Genomic DNA, 17,500 nt, shown 5'->3' on the forward strand with positions numbered 1-17,500 from the left:
ACATACAGGGATTAGTTAAGTTACTGATGATTACTGCTGACTGACTGACTAGCTGCTCCTGGAGAGAAAGAGGCATCTTGGCATGTGAACTGGAGTCAACCTAAGTGTCGTTTGTACCATTAGTGACAAGTAACACCTCGGCCTTCACTGATTAACGAAGAATAACACCTCAACATCAGTTTAGCGGCATGTCACTAAAACAACGCGTCCTGGCCCTTCCTACCCCGACTGTCCTACCCCCCACGGCCTTCACTGATTAAAAGAAAAATAACAATTCAGTATTTGTTTAATACAACGTCACCACAACAGCGCGTCCTCCCCCGCTCCCCATTTTAACTGCAAATTTTCCTTATTCAACACACGTATCAATTTACGAGTAACTCAGCACATTATCAGTGCGGGGCCGCCGTGCTACAGTGGAACCATTCATGCTTTTGGGGGTCGGGGGAATTTCCTAGCGCACGGGTTCAAATTCTGTCCACGGTTCGAGTATAGGTTAGGGCTTTGAGATAGGAAATGCCCCAAAAAGTGTCCCCCCTTAGTCCATAAAACCCTACATGGTATAGTTAAAAACAACAACAACAACAACAACAACAACAACAACAACAACAACAACTAACTACTACTACTACTACTACTACTACTACTACTACTACTACTACTACTACTACTACTACTTTAGATTAAGCAGATAAGGAGGGATTCAAAATATTTGCCTGTAGAGGATGTGGGTGATGTGGGTTGGAAAAGGTGGTTGAAGGAAGGGATGGTGTGTGTGTGTGTGTGTGTGTGTGTGTGTGTGTGTGTGTGTGTGTGTGTGTGTGTGTGTGCGTGTGTATGTGTGTGTGTGTAGAACTGCTGACAATTGCCAACCAAATATCTTTCTGGAAAAGAAAAAAATAAAAATAAAAAGCTGCGTATTAAAGCCAGCATTACACCACCTGACTTATGCCTCCCCCACACAACGTCTTCCGCCATCCTCCTCAGTCCCATCTCTCTCTCTCTCTCTCTCTCTCTCTCTCTCTCTCTCTCTCTCTCTCTCTCTCTCTCTCTCTCTCTCTCTCTCTCTCTCTTCTCTCTCTCTCTCTCTCTCTCTCTCTCTCTTAGAGTATTTCTTTTTATGTGTAGTAACCTCTTTATTGATATATCTAGTTTTGCACTTTTCAGCCGCCTTTACCTGTACATATATTTCCATATTTCTTTTCTTACGTGATCCACTTTCCAGTTCTGATAATGTATGATTCTTTTTTTCTCAGTCACTGTCTATTTTCAGCGTTGCTCACCCTCTCCTCCTCTAGCTTCTTGAAAGACTGGAATGTGGTGGTGACGGGATGTGTAATGCCTGGTGTAGTATGTGCAAGAAGAGGCGGGAAAAGACAGCGAGTAGCGCGATGGAGAGTCAGCACGAGAGAATGAGGGAGCACAAAAGAACAGTAAGTGATATGAAGGAATGGGAGGCACTGGGATGGAGATGGAAGGGCAGGCTGAGGGGTGTGTGTGTCAGTGGTGGTGGTGTTTGAACGACACTGCACGGTGTGCGTTGGGTTGTTTGAGTAGCATAGCATGTGTGTGTGTGTGTGTGTGTGTGTGTGTGTGTGTGTGTGTGTGTGTGTGTGCAGGTTGTGTAGCAATGCGCAGCAGCAGTGGGAGGGTTGGAAGGTCAGTGAATCAGTAATAATATGTACAACGCTTTATTATGCGAGTTTATTGTGTGTCAACCAATGCGTCGGGACAGCCCTCGCTACGCAACAATTAGGGCGGCGGCGGCGGGGACCTGAGGGACGGCGGGGGTCACTTGGGGTGTTGGGATGAGGAGGGGTGGCCTCCACAGCACCTGTATGATGTCACCCCAGAGTGATCCCTTGCCTCACCTGGGTGACCTTGGGGGCTCAGGACAAAGTCAGGTGAGGGGAGTCCTGTGAGGGGGGCGGCCCCCGGGCCCTTGATATCCACTCGCCGCCACACTAAAAAAGCTAACAGAACACCGAAGAACGGTTATTTGTAATGTTGATAAGCAACGAGAGGCTCAGAATGATATACATATGTGTACATAGTCCATTCCCATATAAAATTAAGTGTTATGTACGTAATTACTAATAACTAACTCTATGCCTACGATACACATGTGCTTCTGCCTTGTAGGTCCCGTCAGGCGGTTTCTGGTGGTGCAGAGGCGGTCTGATGTGTTTTCAGTTGATCACTTGCGGGTGACTATTGCATGTGCCGCGGTGGGAGGTACTGCACCTGTGCCTGTGGTTGGTGGAGGCAGAACCTTGGGTTGGAAACACTGTTGTCAAACCATGTAACTGACGCAGGTATTATATGGCCACCCCGCGCGTGTGCCGGGGAGTGACTCGTGGTGCCAGTGATGAGGTGTGAGGGGGTAGGGGGACATATGTCGCTGAGTTGGAAGAGGAATGGGCGTTTCATTCTGCAAATGAACATCGTGCATGGATTTCTGTCGCGTCAGCCGCTGAGGGTTGACACGAGGCTGGGAAGGCTGTGGACGAAACCTTAGCGTTGCGTCTCTGTAGATAAAGAATAAATTGCTGGTGACTGTCGTATGTAGCTGGAAGGCCCCGAGGTTCATGGAAAGGCTCCTGCCTGGCCTTCGATGTGAAGACCATGCATCTGAGGTTCAGCGGCGTTGCAGTGAAGGAGAGGGGATGTGGATAGCTGTGTGTGGCGTAAGTTGTGGGCAAGTCAATATTGACGAATTATAATACTATGTACAAACTCGACTTTGTGTGGTTTTGCTGGCAAAAACTTGTGAGTGTGAGAGGTGTCAGTATAGCTGTGGTGTTGTGGTGCAGGGACGCGGCAGTCCCGTGGCAGATAGGCAGATCAGCAAGAGGCGAGCAAGTAAACCCTTCAGGAGCACTGTGATGTCCTTCTGGCGGGACAGAACGAGTACCATTAACCCTTGTGCGGACGGGAACGCCTCCACGGTCCTGGGGAAGGGTCGGAGGGCAAGGGGAGTGCCAGTGTCCCTTGCCGGTGCGGGGCTGGGGCGGGAATGCTTAGAGCTGCGTGGACACCGTCTCCCCCTGGATGCGCGGGGACAGGTTGATGGGCGGCGGTGGATAGAGGAGGCAGCGGAATGTCACTCGGAACTGATGTGACATGATGTAGTATAGCAGGAAGTTGACAGCGCTATTGATGAGGGCGAGCAGGTCCATCACCTCCCCCCAGTGAAGGTAGCACTGCCTGTTAGCGGGAAGAGAAAGTTACCTGTTAGTAAGGCACCCGTGTCTAAAGATATTTGTTATTCATTTATCCACTCTCTCTCTCTCTCTCTCTCTCTCTCTCTCTCTCTCTCTCTCTCTCTCTCTGAAAAAGAATCAGTAGGGTACGTCTACGGTATAATATGGCGTAGGGAACACTTATGAGTGGATGGGACGCGAGGGGCGGCGGAGAGGCGATAAGATCCTTATACTACATTCCAAACCTTGACGGCCTGTACTTCACTTTCAATGGACGCAATCACCCAAGCCATAATACCACGTCCTGAAATCGTTCACCTTCAGAGACTGCATGGCGCGTAGCGAGGGTGAGGCGCTGCGAGGCTGAAAGAAGCTTATAGTGGGACACGGGGACGTATTAACCTTTGGAGTACCATGACGCGTTTTCATATTTATTCTGCTTATTATGTGGCGGTTTTATACAGCTTCAGAGACTTATGTTGGGGATTAAAATAGTGAAGACTGTGACCATTAATCTTCTGGTCTTCATAAACCTTCCTAATGTCAATAAAATGGTCTAATCGTGCACAAATCGTAAGATAAAAATATGTCCCAGTATTGAAGTGGTTAACTTTGAATCACCTCACTTCCGTACTTTACCGCTGCTAATTTCAAAACGCTCTAGTTGAGGTGGCACATATTTTCAAAGATGTTTTCATGGTTCTTTTGACAGATTGCCGAAGGTTCCTACACTTCAGAATAGAGAAACACTCCTGAGAACCCGGTAATCATCTCTGTGACCTTTGAAAATACTCGTGGTTAGAGAGCAGAGTGTTTCAGAATAGGCGCCCCCCGCTCTTCCTCGCTCCTCACAAGTTATGCCGTGATTCCGTTTTCTTCTCCCAGTTTTCTTTCTCTCCACGATATCTTCCCGCAGCACACTGAAACCTAATAGGGAATGAGCGTCACTTTAGGGCGAGTTGCTGGGCTTGTAAAGTGGCGATGTGAGCTTTATGGGTTCTAGTACGAAAATATCTAATGCTCAGTCCAGTGGTGGTATTGTTATTACTATTATTATTATTATTATTATTATTATTATTATTATTATTATTATTATTAATAGTAGTAGTAGTAGTAGTAGTAATACGAGTAGTAGTAGTAGTAGTAGTAGTAGTAGTAGTAGTAGTAGTAGTAGTAGTAGTAATAGTAGTTGTAGTAGTAGTAAGGTTAAGGTTAACGAGAGAGAGAGAGAGAGAGAGAGAGAGAGAGAGAGAGATAAGACGTGGCGCAATACCAAGGTCACGTTTCGTCATGAGAGAGAGAGAGAGAGAGAGAGAGAGAGAGAGAGAGAGAGAGAGAGAGAGAGAGAGAGAGAGAGAGAGAGAGAGAGAGAGAGAGAGAGAGAAAACGGAAACACTAGTCAGTCATAAGGGCATGCTGAGCTATTTTCAATTCATGCGCGATGCTGAGGTGAGCAAAAATTCCTTCTGGTGATACGAGTATTCTTCGTCAGTGCCTTTAGGAGTGTCATCAGCAGCTTAGTGAAGGCGCGGTGGGGGGGTATGGTGGTGGTGGAGGGTGTGGGTGGAAGCAGCGCCTGGCACACACATCTCACCCACGAGTTTTGGTGCAACTAAAAACTTCTTCCCTCGCCTCATAAGAATTTTTTTTTTCTTTTCCTGGCTCTTAACTTTTTTTTTCTTTAATCGAATTTGTGTGTGACTCTCTGGCAAGGACTTTGGGAATCTCTTCTTCTTCTGAGTGACTTTCTGTGTTTTCGTTAATAGAGGTTTAGGAGGTGAAGGAGATGAAAAAAAGAGGAGGAGGTGTAAGAGAAGGAGGAGGAAAAGGAGGATGATTGATAATTAAAAGAAAGGCGTGGGAGGAGGAGAAGGAGGAGGAGGAGGAGGAGGAGGATTGATAATTAACAGAAAGGAGGGAAGGAGGAGGAGGATTAGAGCAAAAAAAAAAAAAAAAAAGAGGAAAGAAAGGAAAAGAAGAAAAGGAAAAAGAAAATGTAGCAGAAGAAAGCAGAAGCAGTAGAAAAAGATGATAACAACGACAACGAAGATAAAAGAAGAGTAAAAAAAATAAGAACAGAAAAAAATAAAGAAAGAACAAGCACAAGAAGAAGGAAATGAGACAAGAACAAGAACAAGAACAAGAAATATCCCAAAACGTTCCCAATTTAGCTACAAAGACGAGTGGTGGTTTGTCCTTCCTTTGTGTGTCTTTGCGTCCCATCCAGTCTTCCAGGGAGCCGGGGATGTGTCGCTAATCCCCCTGTGCCCTGCCTCTTGGTCTGGAAGTGTAATCATTGTGGCTTAGGACGTCAAAAGGAATGTCTCGTAATCCCACACACCGCCCCCTTTCCTTCCTTCCACACACTCGCGGGCAGGCAGGTCAGGGAAGTGTGTTATTGTTGTTGTTGATGTAGGTGATGTTGTTGTTGGTGGTGGTGGTTGTGATGTTCGTGGTGGTGTTTCGTTTTTCTTCTTCCTTTTGTCTTTATTTTTGTTCTTTTTTTCGTATTTTCTTTCTCTAACTTCCATATTTTTCTTTCTTCATTCTCTCTCCCTTCGTTCGTCTTTCTTTGATCTCTTTCCTAACCTTGCCTTCAGTTTCTCTTATTTCTCTCCCTTCATGTCTCCATCTCCTTCCTTTTCCTTTCCCTTCCTATCTCCCTTCTCCCTTCTTCTTCTCCTTCTTCTCCTTCCCTCAACTCTCATAAAACCTTACCTTAACCTTTCTGTAACATTATCATCATCATACTTTTCCTAAACTTCCCTTTATACTCCCTTTCCATCTCCCTTGTCCCTCTTTCCTTCTCATTCCTTCCTTCCTTACCTTCACCATCCCTTCCACTAACTTAACCTAACTTAATCTAACCTTCACACTCCTTTCCATCTCCTTCCTTCCCATCCTACTCCAAAAATCGTCCGTCAGTTCACTCCACACTTTCTCCTGGGCCACTCACATGAAGAAGGATCTCCCGTAAATGCCAGAGAGGAGCGCCAGTACGCCTTGGGGCATCTCAGTAGCCAGGAAGAGGAGTAGCACCGTCAGTAGCATCCTCGTTGTCTTCTCCGTCAGCTTCTCCATGCGGGGTAGCTTGCGTTCTGCTTCCATCGAGGGCGTCCCCATCTTAATAAGGTTTTCCTGAAGATACGGGAGAAGAATTAGTTGTGTTAGGTGAGGTTAGCTTAGAGGGGTAGATCTGTTAGTATTGGGTTAGGTTAGGTTAGGTTAGGTAAGAGAAGGAGAGAGATTAATGTTAGCCCCTTCTGTAATGGGACATATTTTCACCTTGAGTTTGTGTTCGATAAAGCCATTTTATTGACATTAGGAAGGGTCTATGAAGGTCAGAAGATTAATGGCCACAGTCTTCCCTATTTCAATCCTCACATAAGTTTCTGAAGCAGAATGAATATGAAAACGTGTCATGGTACTGAAAGGGTTAAGGTGTTCAGTTTGGCTGGGTTATGATTAGATGTGTTAGGCTGAAGAAGGAAATAAGTTAGCTTTAGTGTTATGTTGGGTTCGAAGTGGGAAAATGTGTTAGTGTGTTAGGTGTGAGTAAGTTGTGGGGTGAGGGCTGAACGAGAGAGGGTGAATATGTTTACAGGAAGAAGCGTGGACGGATGTGCTTAGTAGGGAGGGCAAAATGAGAAGGAGTGTGTGGTAAAGGATGCTAAAATGAGGATAAAGGTGAAGGAATAAAGGACGTATACGGCTTGGTAAGGATGGATAATTTAATGGAAAATGATAAAGAAATATAATGCTGCTTTACACACACACACACACACACACACACACACACACACACACACACACACACACACACACACACACACACGCACCTGTACTGAGAAGGGAGAAAAGCATATCAAAATACTCTCATATTGCCGGTAGTGTAAAGGAAAGGGATGGCGGAAATAAGTGAAGGGGCCTGTGTGTGTGTGTGTGTGTGTGTGTGTGTGTGTGTGTGTGTGTGTGTGTGTGTGTGTGTGTGTGTGTCTGTGTGTGTGTATCTGTGTGTGAAGACGCCCTTTGCGTGTTGTCTGGCTAATTTATGTGGGAAATGAGATCGTGTGTGTGTATGTGTCTGTGCGTGCGTGTGTGTGTGTGTGTGTGTGTGTGTGTGTGTGTGTGTGTGTGTGTGTGTGTGTGTGTGTGTGTGTGTGTGTGAATTCACTGTACGAAAAATTGAGGGAGCGAATTAATGTGTGAGCGACTGAGTTGGTGATTACTGCAAGGAATCCTACATCAAGACCATACATTCTGGAATCTGGGATCTCTGGTTTTGATAATTTTTCTTATATGGAAGGGTGGTGAAAAAATGAGAGAGAGAGAGAGAGAGAGAGAGAGAGAGAGAGAGAGAGAGAGAGAGAGAGAGAGAGAGTTGAGAATGTAAGGGGAGGGAAAATATTGGCTAGTAAACGTAAAATGAAGTGAAAAATGAAGTTTGGAGAAGAGAAAAGGAACAAAAATGAAAAATAAAGAAAATAAAACATCAAGAGAGAGAGAGAGAGAGAGAGAGAGAGAGAGAGAGAGAGAGAGAGAGAGACTAGTGTTTATAGACAGAAGGGAAGGAAATTAATGTTAGTAATTTTTGAACGTGTGTCTCTTCCCCTATCCATCTTTATCAATGTGCGTTGTTCCCTCCACATACTCTCTTTTTCCCCTCTCTCTTTCCCCTTCCCCTCTCCTCTGCTTCCTGTCTTTCTCCATCCCGCGCTACTCTATCTCCCTTTCCTTTCCTCCTTCTCCTCTCCTTTCCTCCCCTCTAGTATAGTTTTCACTTTATCCAATGTCTCTCTTTCTCTTCCCTCATTCCGTTCCTTCGTATTTCACCTGTTACAAAATTTCTCTTTTATTTCTGCTCTCTTTTTTTTTTTTCCTCTTTTCTCCTCCATTTCCTTTCATTTTACTTTTATTTTTCTTACTGGTATTGGGAGAGAGAGAGAGAGAGAGAGAGAGAGAGAGAGAGAGAGGGGGGTAGGAACGCAACAGGTGACAAGAGACTGTTGTATATATTTGAATTACACGTTTTTTGTTATGTCAGAGGGGAAAACAGGCCAAGGGCAACAAAAAAGTAAAAAAAAGTCTGCTTGATAAAAGAAATGGATTATTGGAGTATATGAGTGTGTGTGTGTGTGTGTGTGTGTGTGTGTGTGTGTGTGTGTGTGTGTGTGAATTAAAATGGTTCTAAATTGTTGTTGTTACTACTACTACTACTATTACTACTACTACTACTACTACTACTACTACTACTACTACTACTACTACTACTACCCACCACCACCACTACAACAACTACTACTACTACTACTACTACAACAACTACTATTACTATTACAACAGATACGAAGCATGTGTTGCCTACTTCACTACATTTCTCTCCTATATGTATCCTTGTCCTTGCTTCTCTCAATCACCCTGACATCTTACCACGCAAGCTAAAAATGATGACGACGATGATGGAAATGATGCGCAGTTGAGGAGGGAAGAATGTGACGATACGAAAGATTACTTACTCAAGCAAACTGAAAGAATTGATGAGGGAGAAAGAAGATGAGGATGGAGGAGGAGGAGGAGGAGGAGGAGGAGGAGGATGGTGGTTGTGATGATGGTGGTGGTAAGGTTGGGCAAGATCTTGATAAAGAAGGGTAAAAAAAAAAAAAAGAAGAAATGAAAAGTGTTCGCTGTAGACTGCTGCGTTGGTGATCACGTGACTGACTTGAATGGCTGCTAATGCTTCCTCCTCCTCCTCCTCCTCCTCCTACACAAGCAAAATCGTCTTACATCTGCCTCTTTCTGTCCTTCACTCATTTTCTCTCCTTTCCTTCCCATCCACCACAAATGCCACCATCAACTCCTCCTCCTCCTCCTCCTCCTCCTCCTCCTCCTCCTCCTCCTCCTCCTCCTCCCTCCCTCCCTCCTTCTCCTCGTCCTCCTCCTCCTTTCTCACTTTGTCCATCCTTCCTTCTTCTCTCTCATCATCATTATAACACCAGTTTTCGATTTTTCTCTCTCTTCCTTCCTCCTCCTCCTCCTCCTCCTCCTGTAAACGCTATTGAGGAAAATCTACTACTTTAATGTTACCTTCTCTTCTCCTCCCTCCTCCCTCTCCTTCCTCATCTCTCCCTCTCCTCCCTCCCCTCCCTCTCCTCCCTCTCCCCCTCTCCTTCCCACACAAACCTCTCACAGATATCTTTCCTTGTGTCCCCTCCCTTCTGCTTGTTCCTCTCCCATTCCTTTCCCTTCCCTGCTCTCTTACCTTCCCTCTTCTCTCTCAATGGCCGCTGATGGAGTGACTGATCGGTTGTGGCGAGAGAGAGAGAGAGAGAGAGAGAGAGAGAGAGAGAGAGAGAGAGAGAGAGAGAGAGAGAGAGAGACATCATTAGGTAGTTAGATCTTAAAATAGACAAGTGCAATCTCTCTCTCTCTCTCTCTCTCTCTCTCTCTCTCTCTCAAAGTAAAATAAATAAGAGAAGGGAAGAAAGAGAAAAAAAAGAAATACGCACAAGTATAGGACGAAGAAGGTCAGAGAGAGAGAGAGAGAGAGAGAGAGAGAGAGAGAGAGAGAGAGAGAGAGAGAGAGAGAGAGAGACATGAAAACTGGGGTAAGCACGCGGTAATATCACAAACTCCTGTCATGAAAAAGGCTCGCATATATTAGTGGGAAGGTGAAATGACGAGCCCTCATAAATACAGACAGGAGGAGGAGGAGGAGGAGGAGGAGGAGGAGGAGGAGGACATCCTTCGCTATTAAATTATGTAAACTGCTGTCTTATGTCTCCCGGTTCGTGGATCGTTGTTTACCGGGAAGAGGTGGGCGGGAGGAAGTCAGGCAGAGGGAGGTACGCGGGAGGAGATGAGGACAGGAGGAAGGTGGGACGGGAGGAGGTGAACCGAGAGGAGGTGGGGCGGGAGGAGGTGAAGCAGTAGGAGATGAGGACAGGAGGAGGTAGGACGGGAGGAGGCGAGACAGAAGGAGGTGCACAGGATGGAGATGGGGACAGGAGGAGGTACGGCGGGAGGAAGTAGGGCAGAAGGAAGAACGAGAGGCAAGAGGTAAAGCAGATATTACTAAACTGGAGGAGACTGGGGCCGAATGTAGGGCGGGAGGACTAGAATCAGTAGAAGCGGGAATATATGAGCTGAAGAAGGACTTGGAAGCAGTAGAAGCGGAAAGATATGAGCTGGAGGAGGACTTGGAAGGAGGAAGGTGTGAACGGTAGACGTGCCTGAGGGAGGGGAAATCGCTGTTGGAATTATTCTGATATGTGGTTTACTTTCATTATATTTCCCTTTATCTCTTTCCTGCAGTGTGGTGGGACGCAGTAGTGTGTGGTGGAGTATGGTGGTGGAGTGTGGTATGGTGTGGTATGGTGTGGAAGTGTACGATGGTGGGTGGGATATAGTGGAGTGTGGTGTGGTGTGGTGTGGTGTGGTGTGGTGTTGTGAGGTGGTGTGAGGCTTGGAAGTATGTGGTAGAGTACGGTGGTGGATGGGATATACAGTGTGGTGTGGTGTGGTGTGTGATGTGGTGTGTGATGTGGTATGGTGAGATGTGGTGAGATGTGGTGAGGTGGTGTGAGGTGTGGAAATGTGTGGTAGAGTATGGTGACTGATAGGATACAGTTATGGTGTGGTGTGGGTGTGGTGTGGTGTGGTGAGGTAAGGTGGTGTGAGGTGTGGAAATGTGTGGGGGATGTTAGTGCTACACAAGTCACCATTAAGGTCCCTTCTGCAGTTAATTCTCCTCCCTCAGGTAGTGTAATGTTCTCCCTCACCTACTACCGGCTCCTTTACACGTAGTTTAATAGTAGTAGTAGTAGTAGTAGTAGTAGTAGTAGTAGTAGTAGTAGTAGTAGTAGTAGTAGTAGTAGTAGTAGTAGTAGTGGTAAGTAGTAGTAATGGTGGTAGTGATAGTATGTAATTTAGTATATACGCTCGTAATGAGTTTTTTATGTAATGTTATGTAATTATTTTCCTGATTATATATACTGTGAAAACGATGAACTTATCTCCAGGACACAAAATTACAGCGTCTTTAAGATACACGTATATTTTCTGATCTAACCTAAAGTAACCTAACTGAAGCTAACTGAAAGCTTAATCAAATCTAAGCTAACTTACTTAAACCAAATTGAACCTAACATGAGTCTAACTTAACTAAAAGCTAACATAACCTAACTTAATTTGATCCATCGCTGAACAATGTAATGAAAGGCAGACTGAGATTATTTCACCTAAAGTAACTAGGTAAATAACGAACTAATCTCTCTCTCTCTCTCTCTCTCTCTCTCTCTCTCTCTCTCTCTCTCTCTCTCTCTCTCTCTCTCTCTCTCTCTCTCTGACACACTAAAACCATTGAGAAATGTGCTCATAAATGCGTCTCGTGTTACTTGTTCCTCGAAATTTTGGCTCATTTGAATATCAGGGTCCGCAGCGCCGCCCCGCATTGGATCCCGAGCCCCGCATGTGTTGTGGCGAGACTGGAGTTTGTTTGAGAGGAAGCGCTTGTATTTATGTATGAAGTTATGTATTTGTTTTTAATTTCATGCGCTGCAGTTTACAGACACACATTCATAGATGTATTAAAGGATTAGAATCTTTATCTTTCAACTTCTTTACATTCGTTCCTTTTAGGGATTTATGTTACATTTTTTCTTATTTTTATTTTTGTGTCTGATCTAACGCTATGATATTTTTGAATGACTAGTGGATAACTCAATCGATTCAGTGTGGTGATAGCTCGCATGTTGGCTGGTATGTATTCTTGAACACTTCTGCTCATTACATATACGAAAGGCTTTATTTAAGTTTACACGAGTTTGCAAGGTGTTTTTACTGTTCTAGAGGCAGGATGACAAGATTTCTACATTGTTAACTGGAGATACACCCTTGAAAACCCCGGTAATCATCTCTGTGGCCTTGGAAAATAACCGTGGTGAGAAAGCAAAGCGTTTCTGAATATAGACCATTGATTCATTCCACTTACGATGATGATGATGATGATGATGATGATGATGATGATGATGATGATGATGATGATGTGTGTCTTATACCAAATATGTCACCTTTTGTAATTCTGTCTGTCTGTCTGTGTCTGTCTGTCTGTCTGTCTGTCTGTCTGTCTGTCTGTCTGTCTTTCTCTCTCTCTCTCTCTCTCTCTCTCTCTCTCTCTCTCTCTCTCTCTCTCTCTCTCTCTCTCTCTCTCTCTCTCTCTCTCTCTCTCTCTCTCTCTTTTATCTACGCACGTAAATACACACCGTTATTTATTTATCTATTTATTCGTGTTTGTTTATTTGTTTGTTGTGTTGTGTGCTTTTCAGGTCGTCACCTTCCCGTTTTCTCTCTTCTCGTGTTTCATTTCCCAGTTATCAAAAATACGTGGGATTCCTTTCTCTCTCTCTCTCTCTCTCTCTCTCTCTCTCTCTCTCTCTCTCTCTGTGTATTTTTTTCTTTCTCTAACTTTTTAAAAGGATGGAACGTGGTCTCTCTCTCTCTCTCTCTCTCTCTCTCTCTCTCTCTCTCTCTCTCTCTCTCTCTCTCTCTCTCGTCTATGTATTTGTCCATATGTCTGCTTCCATGTTTATTTAACTATCTATCTATCTATCTATCTATCTATCTGCCTATCTATCTATCTATCTATCTATGTACTTGTCTAAAACCATCCTTATTCGTTCCCCTTCCTTTCCTGCGCTTAAACTCGCCTATAATATTTTTATCCTAATTTGGTTAAGGCTGCCAAGTTTACTCGTACTCTTCCGCCTCCTCTTGTAGAAGGACTAAACAATTCAATTATTTTCTTACCTGCCTTCCATCCCTTCGCCTTCCCTCTTCCCCCTTGCTATGTTTTTGTAGTGGGGCATTATTCATATTTTGTTTTTATCTCATTCTTATCTTGTTATAACTCGTTCTTGCCTTTACATTTTCCTTCCCTCTTCCCCATTGCTATGTTTTTTTTAGTGGGGCTGCGTTATTCTTGTCTTGTTTTGATCTTATTCTTGTTTAATTTTCCTTATTTTTCCCTTCCATTCATTTACCTTCCTCTCTCCTATCCACGTCTTTTCTTTGTCATATTCTTACCTCGTTCCTTTTATCTTCTTCTTATCTTATTTTACTTTATACTTCCCTTCCATTCCTTTACTCTCTCTCTCTCTCTCTCTCTCTCTCTCTCTCTCTCTCTCTCTCTCTCTCTCCCCTCCTCACCCCCTCGTTTCGTTTCTCTCTGTTTGTTTGCGTGTATGAGGGACATTGACCTAAGGCTGTGGGAAATGAGTAAAGAAAGTAATAGGTCGCGTAAAAAGGTGTGCTAGATATAATGTCTCACTATAAAAGGGCTTGGTATAGAATAATGGTGAAACAAGAAAAGTCCATTAACCCCTTGAGTGCCATGACGCGTTTCCATATTCATTCTATTTACTATTTGGTGATTTTATACAGCTTCAGAAATCTATGTGGAGGATTAAAATAGTGATGATTGTGGAGATTAATTTTCTGATCTCCATAGATTCTTCGTAATGTTAATGAAAATGGTCTAATCGTACACAAATCTCAAGGTAAAAATGTGTCCCGGTATTGAAGGGGTTAATCCTTTTTTACTGTTGCGTTTGTTGCCTATGAATATTCAGAGAAGCTTAAAAAAGAGAAAAAAAATGCTTTGTCATAGAAGAAATGCAGATTAGATGGTTGATTTTGTGTTTTTTAGACTACAGAACAATTTGAGAGACTGTCATGCTAAAGTAAGTGAGTTGATGAGACTATGAGGCAAAACTGTCTAGCATATAAAGTGTTTAAAGGTTTTCTCTATCAGTTTGAAGACATTTGTTGCTTAATTTTGGCTAATTCTTTACTATTCTTTAAGGGAACCAGCGTTTCAAATCGGCCTTTTTTTTTTTTTTAATATTTCGTTGCCTTTGGTTGGTTTCCCTCCTGCATAGAAAAAAAAAATGTAACTTTCCTTTGTATTTCCATCACTTCCCTTCCTCCATCCCTCTTCATTTTTATTCCTTTTTATTCATTGACATTTTCTTCTCTCCTATTTTCTACACAGATCATACACAAATGACTCAACAATCCGGCTCGTTTTTTTTCAATTTCCCTTACAATCATTCTTTTTTTTCCTTTTTTTCCTGTTTTTTTCCCTTCAACATTCAGTATATAAGGTAAAACTTCCCTTATTCCCTCATTCGCCGTCTTTCACTCGTTTTTTTTTTTTTACCCGCTTTAACACAAAACTATACATAAAAGTCTATATCACGCTTGTTTCCCTCAATTTCCCGGTTCTACAGTTTTTTAGTTTTTTGTTTCTCTCTCTCTCTCTCTCTCTCTCTCTCTCTCTCTCTCTCTCTCTCTCTCTCTCTCTCTCTCTCTCTCTCTCTCTCTCTCTCTCTCTCTCTCTCTCTCTCTCTCTCTCTCTCTCTCTCTCTCCATCTTCCGAACTTCACCAAACCAGCTTTTATGTAGTTGTAATAAAGATGGTCACGTGAAATTTGTCTTTGATGAGTTGATGGGTAATTAATAACTGTCTGATAACAATATGTATAATTTCTAACTTAATCAAATCGTGCAATAGGAACTAAGATACAAAAAAAGCTGCTGTTATTGGAAGGTTTAAACATGAAAATAATAGATACTTAGCCCCTTCAGTACTGGGACACATGTTTACGTTAAGATTTGTGTACGATTAGACCATTTTATTGACATTAGGAAGGGTCTATGAAGGTCAGAAGATTAATGGCCACAGTCTTCACTGTTTTAATCCCTTCAGTACTGGGACGCATTTTTGCCTTGAGATTTGTTTACGATTAGACCATTTTGTTGATATTAGGTAGGGTCTATGGAGTTGCAGAGGTCAGAAGATTAAATGACCAGAGACTTCATTATTTTAATCCCCCCACATGAGTTTCTGAAGCTGTATAAAATCACCAAATAGTAAGCAGAATGAATGCGGAAATGCGTCATGGTACTGAAGGGGTTAAGGTTAATCAGTCTTTCAGTTATGATGTGTTTTCATCCTCTATAAAAAAAGATAACATTTAATGAGTCAGGTTAATAGTAGCTTTTAAAAGAAGAGATATATTTATGGGTGGGGATGATAGATGGAATTAATCCCTTCAGTACTGGGAGGCATTTTTACCATTAGTTTTGGATATGATTAGACGATTTTATTTATATTAGGAAGGGTCTGTGGAGGTAGGAAGATTAATAGCCAGAGTCCTCACCATTATAATTCACACACTAGTTTCTGAAGCTGCATAAAATCGCCAAATAGTAACCAGAATAAAGAAGGAAATGTGTCATGGTACTGAAGAGTGAGTAGCTTTGTTCATACAGGGACTGCCATGTGAAAGCCTGACAACCTCTTGCAGCTTCCCTCTTTTCAAATGTTCTTATGTTCTTATGGTTCTAAATTTTGATGCATTTTTCTTCCAATATTCCTCCCTGGCTTCCTCTCCTTCGCTTTTATATGAAAATTGTATACAAATTTCAATATTTTCCTTTGTTTTCATACAGTGACGCAACGTTTGTCCTTCTTTTCCTTGCTGTTCCTTCTGCTTTATCACTTTCTATTTCTTTCTCCTCTTTCAGCTCTCCTCACATGTCTGTTTCTTTTTCCTTTCCTTTACCATGCAAATCACACGCAAAACTCAATATTTCCTTTCATATTTTCCTTTCCATTGTTTTTTTTTTCTTTTCTCCTTCCATTCCATTGTTTTTCGATCTCTTTATTCCTTCTGGTCGTTTGTGCTTGTCTGTTTCCACCTGTCTTTAACACGCAAAACATATGCTTACTCAATATTCCCCATTATTCTTTCCAATACCGCGATATTTGGCCATTTTTGTCTTCCTCCCTGCCACTTTCTATTTTCTTTTCTTTTTCTTCTCCGGCCATCTTCTCTTGTTCGTTTCCACTCGTTTAACACGTAAAAGTCATTCTTCCCACTGAAGCATTTTATTTTTTGCTTCTATTTTATTTTTCTATCTCGGTGCTACGGTACTTTTTCTCCTTTTCGTTTCTATCACCGCTCCGCTTTCCTTTTTCTTTCCCTTCCGGCTTTCTTCACTTGTCTATTTTCCCTCTAACGTGTAAAATATATGTTGTACTCTATATTTTTCCTTCTTTTCCACTTAATGCCGCTATACTTCTTTCCCTCTGGTCACTTTATCCTATACCTCTTTCTCTTTTTCTCCTCTTTTCTTGCCACCTCCTGCCTTTCATCTTACCACATGCAAAATTAAGCTCAGTATTTTTTTTTGATTTCCGCTAAGTCTCAACTATTTCCTTTTTTCGATCCATTTTCCTGTTGTTCATCCTTCCTCCCTCCTTCCTTTCCATTTGACTTGCCAAACTTAAGCTCTGTGCCTTTCGTCTCCCTCTGAAGCTGTAATGTTTCTTTCTCTCCTCTTATTCTTCTTACTTTTCTTTTCCTTTTTCCCTTCACTTCTATCTCCTTGTTTTCTTACCTTCCGTTGAGACGCAAAACTTGGGCTGCATTCAATATTTCCCTTCCCGACTCAATGCTTTTTCGTTTTGTTTTATCTTGTTTTATCTTTCCAACTTTCCTCCTTTCCTCGCTAGCGTCATTCTTTTTCCCTTTATATATCCTGAGACACGTCAAACACAGGACACATCACGCTAGAATCACAGCTTACATGTGCATTTCTCTTTCTTCCCTTCAATTCCACGGTGTTGACAAGATCATTTTACGTGCGAGGGGATATCACAGCGTCTACGTAACACGCGCCACTCTGCTCACTGACCCAAATAAGCGCCATAATTAACACCCACACTTCTCGCTTCCCTTCGAGTCGTGTGGAAGTGAGAGAAACGCTAGAGAAGTGGAGGGGAAACCTTATTATGCTGTGTACTCATCCATCCGTCATTCTCCATCTTTTTTCCACTCGAGAGGTAGGCCTAAGAAGCCGCCAAAGCCACATGAAAGGGAGGGAGAGGAAAAAGGTGGTAGGTGAAATTTGCTTCTATTATCGTTGCCATTTTATGTAGGTGGTGGTGGTGGTTGTGGTGGCGGTGGTGGTAGAGAGATAAGGAGTGGTGGTGATAGATGGTGATGTAAATGAGAGAGAGAGAGAGAGAGAGAGAGAGAGAGAGAGAGAGAGAGAGAGAGAGAGAGAGAGAGAGAGAGAGAGAGAGAGAGAGAGAGAGAGAGAGAGAGAGAGAGAGAGTAAAAGTAAAAGTAAAAGTTATAAAAAGCAAAAACTACTGATAGAAGAATGAAAGAGACTAGAAAATGATGGCATAATTACACTATTTAGAATCAACAATAAGAAAAAAAAGATGA

General features: G+C 42.9%; 1 protein-coding gene across 1 annotated transcript in view; it reads right to left on the reverse strand.

Moving 5' to 3' along the window:
• Positions 1–1,686: 1,686 nt before the first annotated feature.
• Positions 1,687–17,500, reverse strand: part of LOC123520273 (G-protein coupled receptor dmsr-1-like) — an 84,917-nt gene continuing 69,103 nt past the window's right edge. The window contains exons 5-6 of the mRNA XM_045282416.1: positions 6,160–6,341; positions 1,687–3,207 (exon numbers count right to left, since the gene is read on the reverse strand). Of these exons, the coding sequence (XP_045138351.1) occupies positions 3,021–3,207; positions 6,160–6,341 (369 nt within the window). The 3' untranslated portion in view covers positions 1,687–3,020. The remainder of the gene's footprint in view (positions 3,208–6,159; positions 6,342–17,500) is intronic.

The sequence above is a fragment of the Portunus trituberculatus genome, chromosome 46, assembly GCF_017591435.1.
Source record: "Portunus trituberculatus isolate SZX2019 chromosome 46, ASM1759143v1, whole genome shotgun sequence".
NCBI lineage: Eukaryota > Metazoa > Arthropoda > Malacostraca > Decapoda > Portunidae > Portunus > Portunus trituberculatus.